The sequence below is a fragment of the Mobula birostris genome, chromosome 12, assembly GCF_030028105.1.
Source record: "Mobula birostris isolate sMobBir1 chromosome 12, sMobBir1.hap1, whole genome shotgun sequence".
Taxonomy (NCBI): domain Eukaryota; kingdom Metazoa; phylum Chordata; class Chondrichthyes; order Myliobatiformes; family Myliobatidae; genus Mobula; species Mobula birostris.
The window spans coordinates 42297931-42316441 of NC_092381.1; the positions used below are offsets into that span (position 1 = coordinate 42297931).

The window sequence follows — 18511 nt, forward strand, 5'->3', positions numbered from 1 at the left end:
TTATAAAGAATCAAAATGATATTAAAAATGAATTATATATAAAAAAGCTAATAGAGATTAAAGGACTGATATGGAACAAAATGTGCATAAATAAATATATTTGCAATGTAAACAGCATTATAAAATGGTTTAAGTGTCTATAGTGCTGTGCAATGATGGGGCTAAAGAGAATGGTTGATCAGATTAACTGGGAGAAGTGTGAATCTTTTGTTTTAAGTACCTATAGCACTTTCCAGAATAGTTTTTGTAAAAAGGCTATTTGAGGGTATGTCGTGTTCCCAATGATTTATCTTGCCCGCTTCTTTTTCCTGGACACATACAAATCCTGCAGCAATGGTACTGCAACCAATTATCTCTTCTGCTGACCCGATAGTTCATTATAGATTTTGTATATTGTGAGAGGATGTTGCACCAAACCAGACAGTAATAGCTGATGTGAGGATGCTCTCTACAATGGCAGTGTGGAATTACACCAGTATGTTCTCAGGAAGACAGAATTATGCTAACTACTGCAAGAAGTGCATCCCCGCTGAGCATTTTTGTTAATGAAGCGGATATAGTTCTCCCACATGATGTCTTGTGAAATAATGATGTCCAGGAACCTGAATATTGAAACAATGCTAACTAGAGCTGTTGATGATGACTAGCTGGAGAGGAGACATTTCTCCTGAAGTCCATATGCATCTCCACAGTTTTAAGAGCATTCAGCTCCAAGTTGTTGTAGTCACATCAGGACAATAGCTTGTTAATTTCTTGAAGGTACTTGGATTTGTCACCTCAGGTTAGTCCAATGCTGTCACCCACTGATGGAGATGCAGTCATTTTGGTGTAGAGCGAAAACAGGCGAGGAGAGAAAACACTGGTGCTGAGAGAGCAGGATGTGGAGATGTACTTCCCTAGTTTCACACACTGTTTTAGGTCACTGAAATAAATCAAATTTAAATCTGAACACTATAAAAGTTCCAATTTATAATAGTGGCATAGACTAATTTGTATCCCAGGTCTTGCAATATCTTCTATTGCAACTTCAATAGGAGTGGATGAAGTATCAATGCATGAATGCAAGTAAAAATGCAATACAAGTCAATTTTCCCCATTTATTTTCTATTTATAAATGCACAAAATATGCAATAAATTCTACAAAACATTGGTTTATTCAAAGGCATTACTACGACACCTAATCAAATGAGGAAAACTTTTATTAAGACAGCATAACTTTTGCAAGACATTGATGCTTAGCATCACTCAACAAGAGCAACAATTGAAGGTCAAGCATGGAGATTAGCACAGTAACCTTAAGACTCAATTTTCCAGGAACTTATTACACTGACCTCCAAGCTCACTACTTCAATAGATATTCTCATCAAGCAAGACTGTGCAATGCTTTTATTTTTCCTATCAGTATTAGTCTCAGCAAAAAAAAATTAGCAAAATACATTCTCACTACGAATTGTTTTCACTTATATAACGAACTAATATATCACACTGGTTACACTCAACTGCAAAAGAAAGAAAAACTACTTCTGTTTTGAAAAGTAATTCTTGCTCTTTTCTATGTCAGGTGTTATGGTTTCACCACCAGGTTTCCAATTAGCAGGGCAAACTGAAAGAAAAAAAAAATCAGATTAGTTATTACCTATTATAAAAGTCCAGAAGTAATGTTTATTGGACATAAAACACTGGTGCAATATTCAATTCTCCAAAACATGGTGGGGTAATACAAAGATAGCTGGTATCAACCTGATAACTGGTGTCAGTTTACTAAAATTAACATGAGAAGATTTCCTTCTCCCATGCTCATCTCTGGCCACATATATGAATAACAGTAACAATCAAAAGCATATCTGATGCTACCTAAAATGTAGCACCAATGATAATTTTGTAACCTATTTCAATGGCTATAGCAAATTCTTTAGGGGTGGCATAATTGGTGCTCACAAAAAGCCAATAAATTAATTCCTTATATTATTAGAGAACTAGGAAGCTCTGCCTTATATCAAAATGGTTAATTTTCCAGGTGTTTCTGCACTCTGGCTGAATATACTGTGAAACTGCCATGAGTTACCAGCATTCATTAGAGTGACTACACACAGCCAATTCATCTTCAACACTTGCATATTAAAACAAATTAAATAGGATTGATGAAAATTTCCTAGCAACTCAAGTGCTGTCTGCACCGATTCCAATGAGTAAGTAAATGAGTTGCTGGTATCTTTTAACTAGGTAGTCATTTTAAAGAGTCATAAGCAATAGAAATTTGAGCCCCAAGTTTTCTGCACGACTTCACTGTATGACTTAGAAACATAGAAAACCTACAGCACAATACAGGCCCTTCAGCCCACAAAGTTGTGCCGAACATGTCCCTACCTTAGAAATTACTAGGCTTACCCACAGCCCTCTATTTTTCTAAGCTTGGAAGACACAGGTACCTCAAGGTGCAATACAAGAGATCCAGTAAACAAGCAGCTCAAAAATGTCATCCCTGCATCATAATAAAACAAGGGAAAGTATTCCTACATCCTGGCTAGATCAGAAAGATGGGACTGAAACAGATAGTACAATAAAATGTTAAATGTTTAACTTTGGTAATACAGGTTGACCACCACAAATCTAGAATGATTGAGACTTGTGCAGTGCCAGATTAGTAATTTTGCCAAATAACAGGTGGTTAGGTTAAGATTAAATAAATAAACACTTCTAACCCACTTGATGATCACCTTGGATAATAAAGGAAAAAAATGACAAATGAAAAGTAAGAACTTTATCTAGAAATGAACATCTTCATTGTCCTCCTTATGCACATGCTTTTTGATTCGCTGTCAGCAAACAGCTGGAGCAACTTTTCTTTTTGTTTCTTTCCATCATAAACTGTGGAAGAGCTAATGTTATACAGGTTGCATATGCTTTTCACAGACACACTTCTGTTGAGTTTTTCCAGAATTTCCACCTTATCTTGTATAGATAACGTATGGTGTTTCAGCTTTACACCACGAGAAGCACTTCCTTTATTCAAAGACATGACTGAAAAAAAATGGAGAATTACACAGAGAAATGACTTGCTTCATTTAAAATCTGTGCCAACAACTGATTTTACTAATGGCAGCATCAAGACAGTGGTGACATGTTAGCATAGCATTGCGGGAAATTTGAAATTAGGCTGGCGAAAATTATGTCCAAACAAGTGGTAGAACCCAATTCAATGTGATCAACCTATACAATGTATTGCAAATAATCAATTGGAAACTAATAGTGCTAGGCTTTGTTCTGAAAATTAACCAATGGAAAACGAGGTTCAAGAATTTTCTTTTAAATTATTTGAAGATTCCAATTTATTTATCATTTGTACATCGAAAAAGAAAGTGAAATGCATTGTTTGAGTTAGCAACCAATACACCCGAGGGTGTGCTGGGGGCAATCTAGGAGGGTCGCCACACATTCTGCGCCAACATAGCATGCCCACAATGTTTGGCAGAAAACACAGAACACAAGAAGCAACAAATGAACAACAGCAAAACAAGTTCCTTTCTCCCTCCCATCCATGCACATATATAGTTCTCTATTCCCAGGACAGGCCGTCTTCTTCACCCTCCAATGACCTTGGATTCAGACTCACTCGCAGACATTGGGCCTTCGATACCTTGGTCAATTGCAGCAATTCACAGTAATGGAGCTCCAGCCAACAGGCTCAATTTCCAGATTTCCAATTCGATGCTTGGGTCTCAATCTTCAGCACTGACTCCAAGACCAGCCGATCACTGAACACTAGGCCTCAAAATCTGGCCTCACCAATTCACAAATCCAGGAGGCCTTCAGACCTCATAGCTACTACCCTGCATGGAACTCCAACTCCAGAACCTTCTGACAATTCACTGTCCCAGGGTGTTTGCCACTATCCCTCGCCACACTGGTCTGCCAGCTTGCCATCCTGGCCCGATCCATGGATATCCTGCTTCTGCATTGCTGGCCTCTGAATGCAGGGCAGAGACTAAAACTCTGGCCAGTCGTCTGATTCTTCCATATCCCTGTCCTTAAACCCTAACTTGACCCCCAATTCCCCTCTGTCCCCAAAATCATCCCTAGGAGCTTAAAAAAAGACACCAAAAACAATTAAAACTGAGCCGCAGCTTGGTGCCATCTTCAATTTGACAATAAAGAGGAAGCTATACTGTATCTAAAATCAATATCAGCAATAAAAAATCAAAGTTTGTTCCAGACCTTAGTTCTAAGTGTGCATGATAAACTGATATTAATTAACATTGTTTTTGTGAAGGGTGAGTGAGATTATCACAAGTAAATTCTTCTTCACAAGGTCTTATGGTTGGTCAGTACATCGTGGTCGAAGGTATATCGTGGTACTGTAATGTTCTATGTTCTAAGACTGGCATTATGAACTTGCAGAGCATAGCAAACCAAATTATGTTTTGTACAATAATTACCTCAGGAATGGGTGCATTGCCCACTGCTCTATTCCCACAAATGTGTGGCTAGGCACAGCTCAAACACCATCTATAAATTTTCTGACAATTTCGGATGGTGGTGAGGAGACGTACAGATCGAGAGCAAGACAGATCAGCTGGTCGAGTGGCGTTGCAGAAACAATCTTGCATTCAGCGTCAGTAAGACCAAGGAATTGATTGTGGACTTCAGGAAGGAGAAGTCAAGGGAACACACACCAGTCCTTGATGAATCAGAAGTGGAAAGGGTGAACAGTTCCAAGTTCTTGGATGTAACATTTCTGAGAATCTATTCTGGCCCTACGTATTGATGCAATTACAAAGAGGGCATGACAGAGGGTATATTTCATTAGAATTGGTATGTCACCAAAGGCACTTGCAAATTTCTACAGATAAACTGTGGAGAGCATTCCAACTCAGCTTCATCATGGGCAATACCTTCTCCAGCACCCAGGACAGCTTCAAAAGGCGATGCCTCAGAAAGGCGGCATCAACAATTAAGGAACCCCATCACCCAGAGTATGCCTTCTTCTCATTGCTACCATTAGGGAGGTAGGACAGGAACTGAAGACACACACTTAACTTTTCAGAAACAGCTTCTTGCCCTGCGCCATCAGGTTGCTGAATGGACAATGAAACCCATGAACACCACCTCAATATTTTTCCCTTTTGCACCATTTATTTAATTTTATATATACACTTCTTATCGTAATTTATAGTTTTTATCATGTATTGCAACTGTTTTCACATGAATGGCACATGGTATATACTATGTGTTGGTGCCATATAATGTCATCAATGTGCCAGTGCACTGCACAATCAGAACTTCCAAGCAAATTACAAGCCTCAGATTTATTTCTGCATGTTCTGGAGCAAAATGAACAATAAGGTTTTCAATAAAATTCTAGCATATACTGCACAAAAGCAGTACTCCATGTAACAAAATTTCTAGGCAAGTGTCTTTTACAGTACTCATGACAAATATACATTACCTTCCCCGTGTTCATCTGTAAATTGGAATGCTTGAACCAACCTCATCACTTCATCCACTGAACGCCCAACAGGCAAGTCATTGATCATTATCTGACGCAGTATACCAGCATTATCAATGATGAACAAACCTCTGGGAGAACAAAGTGATTATACTTAAACAACATTCAAAATGAAAACAATTGTTGCTGAATGTATAACATCTAGTTTACCAGTTTTCAAAATGACTCCTCAAACAAAGGCTAAAATCTTATTGAAGATTTTATGTACTACATTTAACAAAGAGTAGCTATTAATGATGTTAGTTACTTGGAACTTACATTTGGAGAAATTTTCTGATGATCACAGATGTTAGAATATATAAATGACAATAGAATATATAAAGCGCAATGATTATATAATGGCAAATGAGGAAAGATAATGTAAGCCACATTTTATTAATTCGGCATTGAATAAATTAGATCACAGAGTCATACCGAATGATTAGCAAGGGACACTGGGATGGAAGATAATTGTCTTTTAATTTAAGTATGAGATGCTATCACACATTCATGCTCCAAGTCCCTGGGAAGAAGACAAACTTTTGTTCTAGTAATGATGAGTAGCAGCAATGGAAAAGAAAAGAAGCAACAGAATTTTAGCAGAGGAATTCACAACATTACTTTAATTACAGTTATACGCATGAAGGCACTGAACATCTGACATCTAAATCTAGAAGACAATCATCTTCTAGACTTAGATGTTTAATTATACTTTGAAAGTATAATTAAAGAGCAGTAAATTGGTTGGCTATGAAATGTACTTCCACCATGCCAGTGCTTGTCTATACTCACACATTATGCCAATTTGACAAAAGAATTTCAGTGGATCACATGCATTTTCATTGGATGTTAAAACAATAATCTTGCATCAAAAAGTGGCATGTGATAGTATATACAGGAATGAAACTGACAGGCAAAAAACAGAGATTGAAGGCTTATGAACCTTTCTGCATGAGGAAAAATTGAGATTAGATGTATCCCTGGATTTAGAGCTAGATCTGTTTTGTTTTCCGTACATATGTAATTAATATTAATTTGAATACGAGAAATATATTAACACAATTTCTGTAAAGCTGTTCACAAAGGAAGCCACTTCCAATCTGATTGTCCAAGCCCTGCACAGTGCAGGTCTCAATGTTCACAAATCCTTCAGATGTTTTTGGAAGCTGATGAACCAAACCTAGCCTGATCTGGCTGTCAAAGCAGCTTGAATATTTGTGAATATATTTAAAGAAATAAAAATATAATGAATTTAATTGTACAAATAATTTATGCAAAAATATTTATATTAGCTATTTTTATGTATATCACCTGTAACTTTTTTTTTGGGTACTTTATTTTGCAACTAATATACTGTATATCACAGCACAGTACTATAACAGACTAATATTCTGAATCCTCCATGACCAGCATCTGAAACACATATATAAGTTGTTGTTTTTACTTGAATTATAAGTAGAAAACTGATACAAGAGTCGTTGATTCTAAACCAGATCTAACCTGGTACAATTTCAGCAAGCAGATTTCTCAGCATTATCTGTTAATCAACTGCAGAAGTTTAATCTAGACAGTTCCAACTAGATTCAGTAGATCTAGTATGGATGTCTGCAGCTCCTTTCATCAACCACCCCAATTACTACACAGTGGCAAACGATGGCAGTCCTGCCCAGAACTGATGGCATCAATGTTAACACTCAATGAACAGAACTATAAAATGGCTTCTCGACATAGACAGGTTACTCATACTAAACCATGCTAACTAGAATGGAAGCTCTTGGAGCCATGGGATATTCCCTTTTTCCTAAGCTGCTAGTTATACTACAGAACACTAATAACACTGGTAATGGAAAGTGCAATCAGGCTTATCAAGATGAACTTCTAGCAGCTGGTCAAATTAGGAAATTCCCTGCAGTACTCAATAGAACATCTCAGAAATTGTCATCAGTTGCACTTACAACCTGGCCACTATAAGGGAAAAAGCTTTTACTTCTTCCTGTTCTGAACTACCTGTAGAAAGGAGGATGAAAAGATTGACACCAGACAATGTCAAAGAAAGGCCTTTCCAGATATGCCCTCATTGGCTAGATATTCCCAAAAGCACATCAACTGGTTCTGCTTCCAGTCATAAAGGCCTCTTTTCAAACTGTTGTGTCTTCTGAACTTACAGTTCTAAAGGTACAAGGATGACACAGTATACAGATCAAGTGAAAGTTGCACCAGTTCCAATTCATTCCACACGATCTAATAAACTCCCATTTTCCATGTACACTTACTCTGAGGATCAATTATGATCACATGTAATATCAAAGCGTCAATTTACTTATGGTGATACGACATGTGAAAGATTGCCAATGCAGCAGTTACTTTCTAGCAGATGCTCCAAGAACCCTGACACAACTATACACTTACCTATACAAATGATTCTCACGCAAGGCTTGTACTAGGTACTTGCCTGCCTGACATTCACACCAAGAAGACCGTAAGCTACATACTTGCTTCTGAATGCAGGCTAAGCCAGAAAGACCCTTGCTACAAAGAAGCCTCTATAAGTTATGATCATTTTACTGCAGAATTATTGAAATTCTTCATTTAAATTAAGGCAGCCTCACTCAGTTAGCATGGCAATCCAAAGTTTACTCTGCTGCTGCAATAATAAATTGGTTTATTGTTTTCGCATATACTGAGATACAGAAAAAAACATTTTTCAAGCAATTCATAAATTATTTCATTACATTAATGCACTACGATTGTATAAGGAAAACCCTAAAAGAATGCAGAATAAAATGTTCCATAATACAGAGAGGGTACAGTGCAGGCAGACACAAGAGTCCATCTTATCAAACTAGAAGACCATACAACAGTGGGACAGTAGCTATTCTTGAAATTGGTGGTACATGTTTTCAAGTTCTATCTTCTGCTCAATTGGGGGCGGAGGGAAGAGACGAAAGAATGGTGGGTGGGGTTGCTGATTACATTGGCTGCTTTGGAGAAGCAGCGAGAAGTGTGTGTAGAGTCCATGGATGTGAGGCTGATGTCCAAGGTGTGCTAATCTGTGTTCAAATCTCTCTGCAGCTTCTTGACATTTCTGGCACAGCATCTGCCATGATGCATTAGGAATAGCATGCTTTCTATGATGTATCTATAAAAAAAAATTGGTGAGAGTCAAAGAGAACATGGCAAATTTCTTTGGCGTCTTGAGAGTAGAGGTGCTGGTGTATTTTCTCATCCATGTTTGAGGAGCCTTCAATTTGTCTCAGCTGTTTGAGGAGATTCATGCTTGAGCACAAGGGACCACCCAGGAACAGCATAGCACAAGGGACCACCCAGGAACAGTATAGCACAAGGGACAACCCAGGAACAGCATAGCTGGTGAGTTGTTGGTCATGGCGTGTACTGCATTGCAATATAAATGAAGGAAATTGGTGAGCTTCTGATTCAGTGGCAGTGTAATGCGTTGTGCTGACATTGCTCACAATACATTGTCTGACTCTGAGCAAACATTTCCACCAAGCCATTTGTAGCTGGGTGGTATGGTGCAGATGTAATGTCTTTTTCCATTCATTTTCAGGAACGACTGAAACTGTTTTGCTACAAAATGTAGTCCATCGTCACCGACTAAGTGTGCTGGAACATCAGTTCTTTTCAACACATCAGTGTGCGAGGTTGTATTGGAGGCCATTGGGAACACTTCTGGCCACTTTATAGCTACTATCAAGAAATTTGGGCTCATAAATGCTCTGGCAAAATCTACATGAATCCTCTGTCAGGGCAATGCATGCCATTCACAGTGATGAAGAGGAAATGTTCATGGCATCTTCTGGATGTGTAATCATCCCAAACAGCGCATGGCAAGCTGCTTAATCTGATCTATCCCAGTCCACCAGACACCCCTTCGAGCCAAATCTTTCATTTTAACCACGCAGAGATGACCAGCATGTAGATCCTCCAACACTTTAGCTCTCAGCTTGGATGGTGCAACTCTCAGTAATAAAGATGAACTCTCCCTCATACAGGTACTGATTGAAATGTTTTACACCCCAAACCAGATTCAAGGCCTCTATCAATTTGTGCATAATTTTTCTCTGCATTAGTAAGGGAACATGATGCAGAAGCTATGGGGTGTTCACTTCTATCACTCATAAGATGTGACATGACTGCACATATACCATAAGGCAAACCTCATGGACGATGTGGATCAAAATGTGTGAATAAAGCAGTGTCTGATATCACCATTCCCTTTACCTACAGATCAGGAAGATTCCAAAAGGCAGAGTTCAAGGGGTGGAGTACAATAACCAGGTTTGGAAGGAACCTATTTTATAGTACTTGACAAAGAAATCCTTAAAAAAAAGCATAACTGTGACACGTCCTTTGGCCTTGGGGCATCCACCACTGTTTTCCAGCACGCTTGTGTCATCTTACATGTCAATGGTGTGACCAAAGTGATGTTTGATTTAAAGAATTCACATTTGTCACATCATACTCTGAACTTATAATTTTCTAATCTTTTTAACAGTTTTGAGATTTTGGAGATGTCATGCTCACCAGTAACAATGATGTTATTCAGGTAACAGAGTGTCTGTGCAGCCTTGCAACATCTATTATAGTGATAAAGCCCTTTGAGTGTTTATGGTGAGAAAAATTTCTTCTATCTCCATCAGTAGGTAGTCCTTAGCTAAGTCCACTTTGCTGAAGTGCTTCCCTCCAGAAAGGTTTGCCAAGTTATCCTCTATCCTGAGGGTACTGATCTACTTTCAGTACTGGGGCGATGGTAACCTTAATATCACCACAGATCTGACAGACCCATCCTTTCTGGCTACTGGGACCACTGACATTGCCTATGGGCTCCACTCAATCTTAGAAAGAATTTCTTCAGTCTCCATGAGATCTAGCTCACTGGCTACTTTATCACAGATGGTGTAAGGAACCTGATGGGATTTCTAAAACTTGGGTGTGGCATTCATTTGAAACTACTTTGCCCTTGATGTGCTTGAGCTTTCCAATGCCATCCTTAAACGCTGCTTTGGCAAATGGTGGATGGATCTCTAATAAGGCTGTAGTTGCCTTTGCTAATCACGGCTCCATAATGCGAAAGCTCCTGTTTTTATCAAAAACAAGCCCAACGTAGCTGACTGGTTGTTGTACTTCACTGTTACATATTTCATACAGAGGAACTATCTTTTATCCAGTAGAAGTTCTTAATTGGATATCTGCAGGCTTCAGTTCAGTATCTTTGAAATGCTGTTCAAACTCGTTATGTTCACTTCTGGTCCAAGTCATATTGCTTGTCTGTTGTTAATTTTCACATTGTAAATCTCAAGGCTATACATCCTGTGTCACGCTCAACATCATCAGATTTTTCATTACAGCATGCAGATTCAAATGGTTCAATTTAATATCAGAGTATGTATACAATATATTAACTGAAATTCTTTCTCTGTAGACATCCAAGAAACAAGACACTCCATAGAATAAATGATGGAAACATCAGAACCCTGAGGCCCCCCCTTCCCATCGCACAAGCAGCAGAAGCATTGACCATCATCCTCCCCATCCCCCACTAGTGCTGCAGAAACATCGACCTCTACCACCACCCCCACCATGCAAGCAACAGCCCGCAAAGAGAACTTGATTTACAGTCCATCAAAGACTTTAGTCCATAACCCAGCGCTTCAGTATCTCAGATAAGCTTTCTCTCTCTTCACTGAGGGATAGAGAAGTTGCTCTCCTGCAACAGTGACAGTGGAGTATAGCAACTCGCTGTTCCGCTGTTACAGTCTTCCATGTCACTATTCCAAGCCCCCCCAACCCAAGGACCAACAGGCTGAGAGAGAGAGCGAGAGCATTCGAGTATGGCACATGCTATCTCAATGTTTCAGTCTTCCACGACGTATCAGTCTGCACAATTGGCAAGGAACTGGATCGCCTACAGGGCTACTCCCCGAAGGCACACATATTCCAGGCCACTCTTGGAGATAGCAAAGCATCAGGCCACACAGCTGATCTGAAGATCCACCGCTTGCAAAAAAAAACGTAGTTTGAGCTGCAGATCATAGACTCCAGCAGAACCCAACGACCCTGAAAAGAAAAACACAAGGAGAATAAACTGTTTCGTGGAGAAATTGAAAGTTGTTGCCGGGATCTGCAAAAACCCGCTGGTGCCATCTTTCCTAACTTCTCCTCATCCTATTAGTGCCCTTTTTGAAAACTGCAACTTGACATTTTAGCTTTTTTTCTTCCTTGTGCAGTCCATTTGCTTTTGTCTGCTCTTTGTATATGTCCTACTTCATTGCACTTTCTGCAAGTTTGTTTTTACACCTGCATTGTTCTAATGTATGTGAGCACCAGCCACAATGGCTCCACAATTTGTTTGGGAAAGCAGATTTCTGTTTAAACATTGCAATTTTGTTCACGCTCACTTTCATTCCTGACTGCCACTCAATTGTCTCTCTGTTCCATTGATAAAGTGATTTCAACTGCTCTTTTAAATGTTAGTTGTGCTTCAGTTAGGAGTAGTTTTTGAATGTGTTCTTGTAAGAATCCACAAACTAATCGAGCTCTCGTTGTATCATTAAGCCCTTTATTGAACTGACAATTTCTTCAATTCAGCCATGCAAGCCGAAATGCAGTCGTCTTCGTTTTGATTTCACTAATGAAGCCTAAAAAGTGTTCTGTAATCAACAATGGTTTCAGTTCTAAACGTTCCTGCATTATGTTCAAGATATCAGCAAAGCTTATTTCGGCTGGTTTGGTTAGAGCAGGTAAACTTCTCAGCAAACTGTATGCTTTCCAGTTACTGCACTCAGCAGCACTGGCACACGTCTTATTAGCCATTCCATTTGCTTTAAAATACTGCTCAATTCCTTCAGTATACAAAATCCAATTATCTGTGTGCAGTTGAACAGTAGAGCCAGTCCTTTCTGCTTTTTTTAAAAAAATGTATCATCATCACCCGGTGCTCACTGTTTATGAACCCTTGGCCGTACATTTTGCTTGTTAATTTTGTCCATTTTCTGCCTGTTTTTTTAAAAAAAACTTGCCCATCTCTCTCCCCTTCTGAAGAAACACTTGCTGCACTTCAACTGGTAAGCAGTCATCTCGGATTCATTTTAAAACTTCCACGACAACACTGTTATGTTTCATAACTCCAGAAACTAATGAAAAGAAAGACACAAGACCCAGATGTGCTTTGTCTGCCTAGTTTTACTTTCCTTTTCTTTAGTGAGGTGCTAGCTATATATAGCCAGGATGGCCAAGACATTTTGCACTGTACCGTATTTGTCAACATGGAGCAGATAACGAGTTTGTAAATCTGGTGGGAGCAAAGGATGTTGGGAATGGTGAGGGTGGAGCACAGAGAACAGGATTTTGGACAAGTGGCAGTGGAGTATCAGGGGTGGGGGTTGGCACAGATGCAGACACACCCAGCCCTGAGACTCCAGGCAAGGTCACTTGATTCCAAATAATTTGTTTATTGACCATTACAGAACCTCTCTCTGGTGCTTCACATCCCCTCCCCTCTGCTTTCCCATTTTCCCAACCATGAATCTTCTCTCCCTGCCCCCTTCCCACTCAGTCTACAACAGGCACTCATATCAGAATCGGGTTTATCACTCACATACATCATGATATTTTTTTTGTGGGACTGAAATACACTGCTATATGTAAAATTACTACAGTACTGTGCATCTAAGCTATATAGAAACATAGAAAACTAACAGCACAATACAGGCCCTTCAACCCACAATGGTGTGCCAAGCATGTCCTAACTTTAGAAATTACCTAGGGTTACCCATAGCCCTCTATTTTTCTAAGTGTCATGTACCTATCCAGGAGCCTCTTAAAAGACACTATCATATCTGCCCCAACACCGTCACCAGCAGCCCATTCCACACACTCACCACTCTCTGCGTAAAAAAAACTTGCCCTTGACATCTCCTCTATATCTACTTCCAAGCACCTTAAAACTCTGCCCTCTCGTGTTAGCCATTTCAGCCCTGGGTAAAGGCCTCTAACTACCCACACAATCAAGGCCTATCATCTTATACACCTCTATCAGGTCCCCTCTAATCCTCCATCACTCCAAGGAGAAAAGGCCAAGTTGACTCAACCTTTTCTCATAAGGCATGCTCCCCAATCCAAGCAACATCCTTGTAAATCACCTCTGCAGCCTTTCTATGGTTTCGACATCTTTCCTGTAGTGAGGCGACCAGAACTGAGCACAGTACTCCAAGTGGGATCTCACCAGGGTCCTATATAGCTGTAATATTAGCTCTTGGCTCCTAAACTCAATCCCACAGTTGATGGAAGGCCAATGCACCGTATGCCTTAACCACAGAATCAACATGTGCGGCAGTTTTGACTGTCCTACAGACTCGGACCCCAAAATCCCTTTGATCCTCCACACTGCCATCTTACCATTGATACTATATTCTGCCATAATATTTGACCTACCAAAATGAACCACCTCACAATTATCTGGGTTGAACGCCATCTGCCACTTCTCAGCCCAGTGTTGAACCCTATCGATGTCCTGCTGTAACCTCTGACAAACCCTCCAGACTATCCACAACACCCCCAAACTTTGTGTCATTGTCAAATTTAGTAACCCATCCTTCCACTCCCTCATCCAGATCATTTATAAAAATCACAAAGAGAAGGGATCCCAGAACAGATCCCTGAGGTACACCACTGGTCACAGATCTCCCTGCAGAATATGACCCGTCTAAACCATTCTGTGGGCAAGCCAATTCTGAATCCACAAAGCAGTGTCTCCTTGGATCCCCTGCCTCCTTACTTTCTCAATAAGCCTTGCATGGGGTACCTTATCAAATGCCTTGCTGAAATCCATATACACTACATCTACTGTTCCACCTTCATCAATGTGTTTAGTAACATCCTCAAAAAATTCGATCGGGCTTGTAAGGCATGACCTGCCTTTGACAAAGCCATGCTGACTATTCCTAATCATATTCCTCTCCAAATGTTCATTATTCCTGCCTCTCAGGATCTTTTCCATCAACTTATCAACCACTGAAGTAAGACTCATTGGTCTATAATTTCCTGAGCTATCTCTACTCCCTTTCTTGAATAAGGGAACAATATCTGCAATCCTCCATCCTCCAGAACCTCTCTCTTCCCCATTGACGATGCAAAGATCATTGCCAGAGACTCAGCAATCTCCTCCCTCGCCTCCCACAGTAGCCTGGGGTACATCTCGTCCGGTCCCGGTGACTTATCCAACTCGATGCTTTCAAAAGCTCCAGCACATCCTCTTTCTTAATACCTTTCTGCTCAAACTTCTCAGTCTGCTGTAAGTCATCCCTACAATCACCAAGATCCTTTTCTGTAGTGAATACTTAAGTATTCATTAAGTATCTCTGCTATCTCGTCCAGTTCCATACACACTTTTCCAGTGTCACACTTGATTGGTCCTATTCTCTCACGTCTTATCCTATATGTGCCTATAAATTTTATATACATATATGTGCCTGAGACCTTTGCACAATACTGTATGACATGGTGACAAAATGAAGTCTACCACTCACGAAACATCATCTAAGGTACATATCACCCTATGTTCCAAGTGAGTACGGCATGTCTGCCCCATCAGAACTGCTACCACTCCCTGACAGCCCATATGCTCCATCACCATTGGTCCCGACTTAGCACTCACACTTCTGGTTCCAAGCAGCTGTCTGCTAGCAACAGAAGCCAAACCCTGATAAACTGCCTTGACGAGTGGGCTAAACCAGGTGAAGGTAACTGATGGCTCTTAAACCCTTGGTGAATTTGGGCTTGCCTACCCAAGCAAGCAAAGACTGCACCTAGCCAACTGCACAGAGGTAACCACTAGTTTGGCTCAAAGGGCAGGAAGGCACACCCAGCAAGATGCTGTGAAGCAGTCAGAGCATGAGGCACAAAGGACGTCATGGGCATCAGTGTGTGGGGTGTCCACATAGTTAGAGTCAATGTTGACAGATCTCAGAGGAGAACTTTAATAAGGAGAACCAGCCTGACACAACATTGATATCGCAGCCCTGAGTGAGACCTGGCTTTCAGGAGAGGGCCAACTTTGTGAAAAGGGCACAGGATGAACATTCTTTTGGAGTGGAAGAGGAAATTGAGACTGATGTGAGGCTAGGTTTGGATTTGCAGTGAAGACAAGAGAATGCTGACATGCTTGCTGGACCCTCCAAGAGGTGTGAATGACCGGCTCATGGCCATAAAACTCCCTCTATCACTATTGTCAACACGTGTCCATGATCAACCCAGATGTCACTGAAAAATTTTATGAAGAACTGCAATCAGTTATTGCCACTATTTCCAAAACAAAGAACTTATTATCACTGGTGACTTCCCCACTCTAAGCATTGGCATCTAACTGACTACTTCATCATCAGGAAGAGAGACAGGCAGGATGCAAGTGACAAAATCTATGTGCGATGCTGAACGCTGGACAGACCACCATCTCATCATTTCTAAACTGAACATTCATATTCAGCCCAAGAGACACCCACAAGAAAAGAAAGACCCAAAACAGCTGAACCTCTCCAAGATGAGAAGTAGCAACATAAAACAGTATTTTTTGGGTTGAAACTCAAGAAGACCACTTAAACTCTACCACTCTGGACAATCAGAATGTGGAAACTGCTTGGTCAACCCTTCAAGAGCTGATCTGCAACAGAGCTGCACTGGTTATGAGGCCTGTAATAGAAAGCACAAGGACTGCTTCAAAAAACAAGGTTTTTAACAAAAGGTTCAAAAAAACTAGGTAATGATAGAGATCTAGAAGATTATAAGGCTTGCAGGAAGGTGCTTAAGAATAAGATTAGGAGAGGAGAAGGGTCCATGAGAAGGCCTTGGTGAACAGGATTAAAGAAAACCACAAGGCATTCTATATGTGAAGAGCAAGAGAATAAGATGTGAGAGAATAGGACCAATCAAGTGTGACAGTGGAAAAGTATGTATGGAAATGGATGAGATAGCGGAAGTACTTAAAGAACACTTTGCTTCAGTATTCACTACGTAAAAGGATCTTAGCGATTGCAGGGATGACTTACAGCTGATTGAAAAGCTTGAGTGTATAGACATTAAGAAAGAGGATGTGCTGGAGCTTTTGGAAAGCATCAAGTTGGATAAGTCTCCAGGACCGGACGAGATGTACCCCAGGCTACTGTGGGAGGAGATTGCTGAGCCTCTGGCAATCATCTTTGCACCATCAATGGGAGAAGGGAAGTTCCGGAGGATTGAAGGGTTGCAGATGTTGTTCCCTTATTCAAGAAAGGGTGTAGAGATAGCCCAGGAAATTATAGACCAGTGAGTCTTACTTCAGTAGTTGGTAAGTCGATGGAAAAAAGATCCTGAGAAGCAGAATTTATGAACATTTGAAGAGGCATAATATGATTGGGAATAGTCAGCATGGCTTTGTCAAAGGCAGGTTGTGCCTTACAAGCTGGATTGAATTTTTTGAGGATGTGACTAAACACGTTGATGAAGGTAGAGCAGCAGATGTAGTGTATATGGATTTCAGCAAGGAATTTGATAAGGTACCCCATGCAAGGTTTATTGAGAAAGTAAGGAGGCATGGGATCCAAGGGGACCTTGCTTTGTGGATCCAGAATTGGCTTGCCCACAGAAGGCAAAGAGTGGCTGTAGACGGGTCATATTCTGCATGGAGGTCCGTGACCAGTGGTGTGCCTCAGGGATCTGTTCTGGGACCCCTTCTCCATGATTTTTATAAATGACCTGGATGAGGAAGTGGAGGGATGGGTTAGTAAATTTGCTGATGACACAAATATTGGGGGTGTTGTGGATAGTGTGGAGGGCTGTCAGAGGTTACAGCAGGACATTGATAGGATGCAAAAGTTGACTGAGAAGTGGCAGATGGAGTTCTACCCAGATAAGTGTGAGGTGCTTCATTTTGGTAGGTCAATTATGATGGCAGAATATAGTATTAATAGTAAGACTCTTGGCAGTGTGGAGGATCAGAGGGATATAGGCCTCTCAAACCTGCTGCGCAGGTTGACCCTATGGTTAAGAAGGCACATGGCGCATTGGCTTTCATCAGCTGTGGGACTGAGTTTAAGAGCTGAGAGGTAATGTTGCAGCTATATAGGACCCTAGTCAGACCCCACTTAGAGTACTGTGCTCAGTTCTGGTCACCTCACTACAGGAAGGATGTGGAAACTATATAAAGGGTGCAGAGGAGATTTACAAGGATGTTGCCTGGATTGGGGAGCATGCCTTATGAGAATAGGTTGAGTGAACTTGGCCTTTTCTCCTTGGAGCAACAGAGGATGAGAGGTGACCTGATAAGAGGTGTACAAGATGATAGGAGACACTGATTGTGTGGCTGGTCAGAGGCTTTTTCTCCAAGGATGAAATGGCTAACATGAGAGGGCAGAGTTTTAAAGTGCTTGGAAGTAGGTACAGAGATGTCAGAGGTAAGTTGTTTTTTTTTAAAAAACCCGAGTGGTGAGTGCGTGGAATGGGCTGCTGGCGACGGTGGTGGAGACGGATACAATAGGGTCTTTTAAGAGACTCCTGGATAGGTATGTGGAGCTTAGAAAAGCAGAGGGCTGTGGGTAACCCCAGGTAATTTCTAAAGTAAGTACATGTTCAGCACAGTGCTTTGTGGGCCGGAGGGCCTGTGTTGTGCTGTAGTTTTTCTATGTTCTATGGACTGGTTTGATGAAAACTGTGTTGACATCAAACAACCGTTAGATGAGAAACATGGTCTCCACAAAGCTTTCCTCAGCGATCCCAAGTCCATCTCATAGAAGGATGCCTTCAATAACATACAAGGGACCGTACAACACAAAGTGTGCCAAGTGCAGGATTCCTGATTGATCAATAAAGCTGATAAGATCCAGTCATTTGTAGATGGGTATGATTTAAAGAAATTCTACGCTGCACTAAAAAAAGTCTATGGCCCCACATCATCAGGGTCATCCCCTCTCCTTGGTGCTAATAGGAAAATGCTGATCATGGACCAAGAAAATTCTTCATAGAATTGAAGTGCTG

At 40.7% G+C, this 18511-nt stretch overlaps 1 protein-coding gene across 5 annotated transcripts in view; it reads right to left on the reverse strand.

The window, feature by feature from the left end:
• Window positions 1-1098: 1098 nt before the first annotated feature.
• LOC140205870 (peroxiredoxin-1-like) overlaps window positions 1099-18511 on the reverse strand; it is a 36532-nt gene continuing 19119 nt past the window's right edge. For all 5 annotated transcript variants that reach the window (XM_072273680.1, XM_072273679.1, XM_072273677.1 and 2 more), the window contains 2 exons: window positions 5447-5577; window positions 1099-1603 (listed from right to left, as the gene is read on the reverse strand). In XM_072273680.1, the coding sequence (XP_072129781.1) occupies window positions 1518-1603; window positions 5447-5577 (217 nt within the window). In that variant the 3' untranslated portion in view covers window positions 1099-1517. The remainder of the gene's footprint in view (window positions 1604-5446; window positions 5578-18511) is intronic.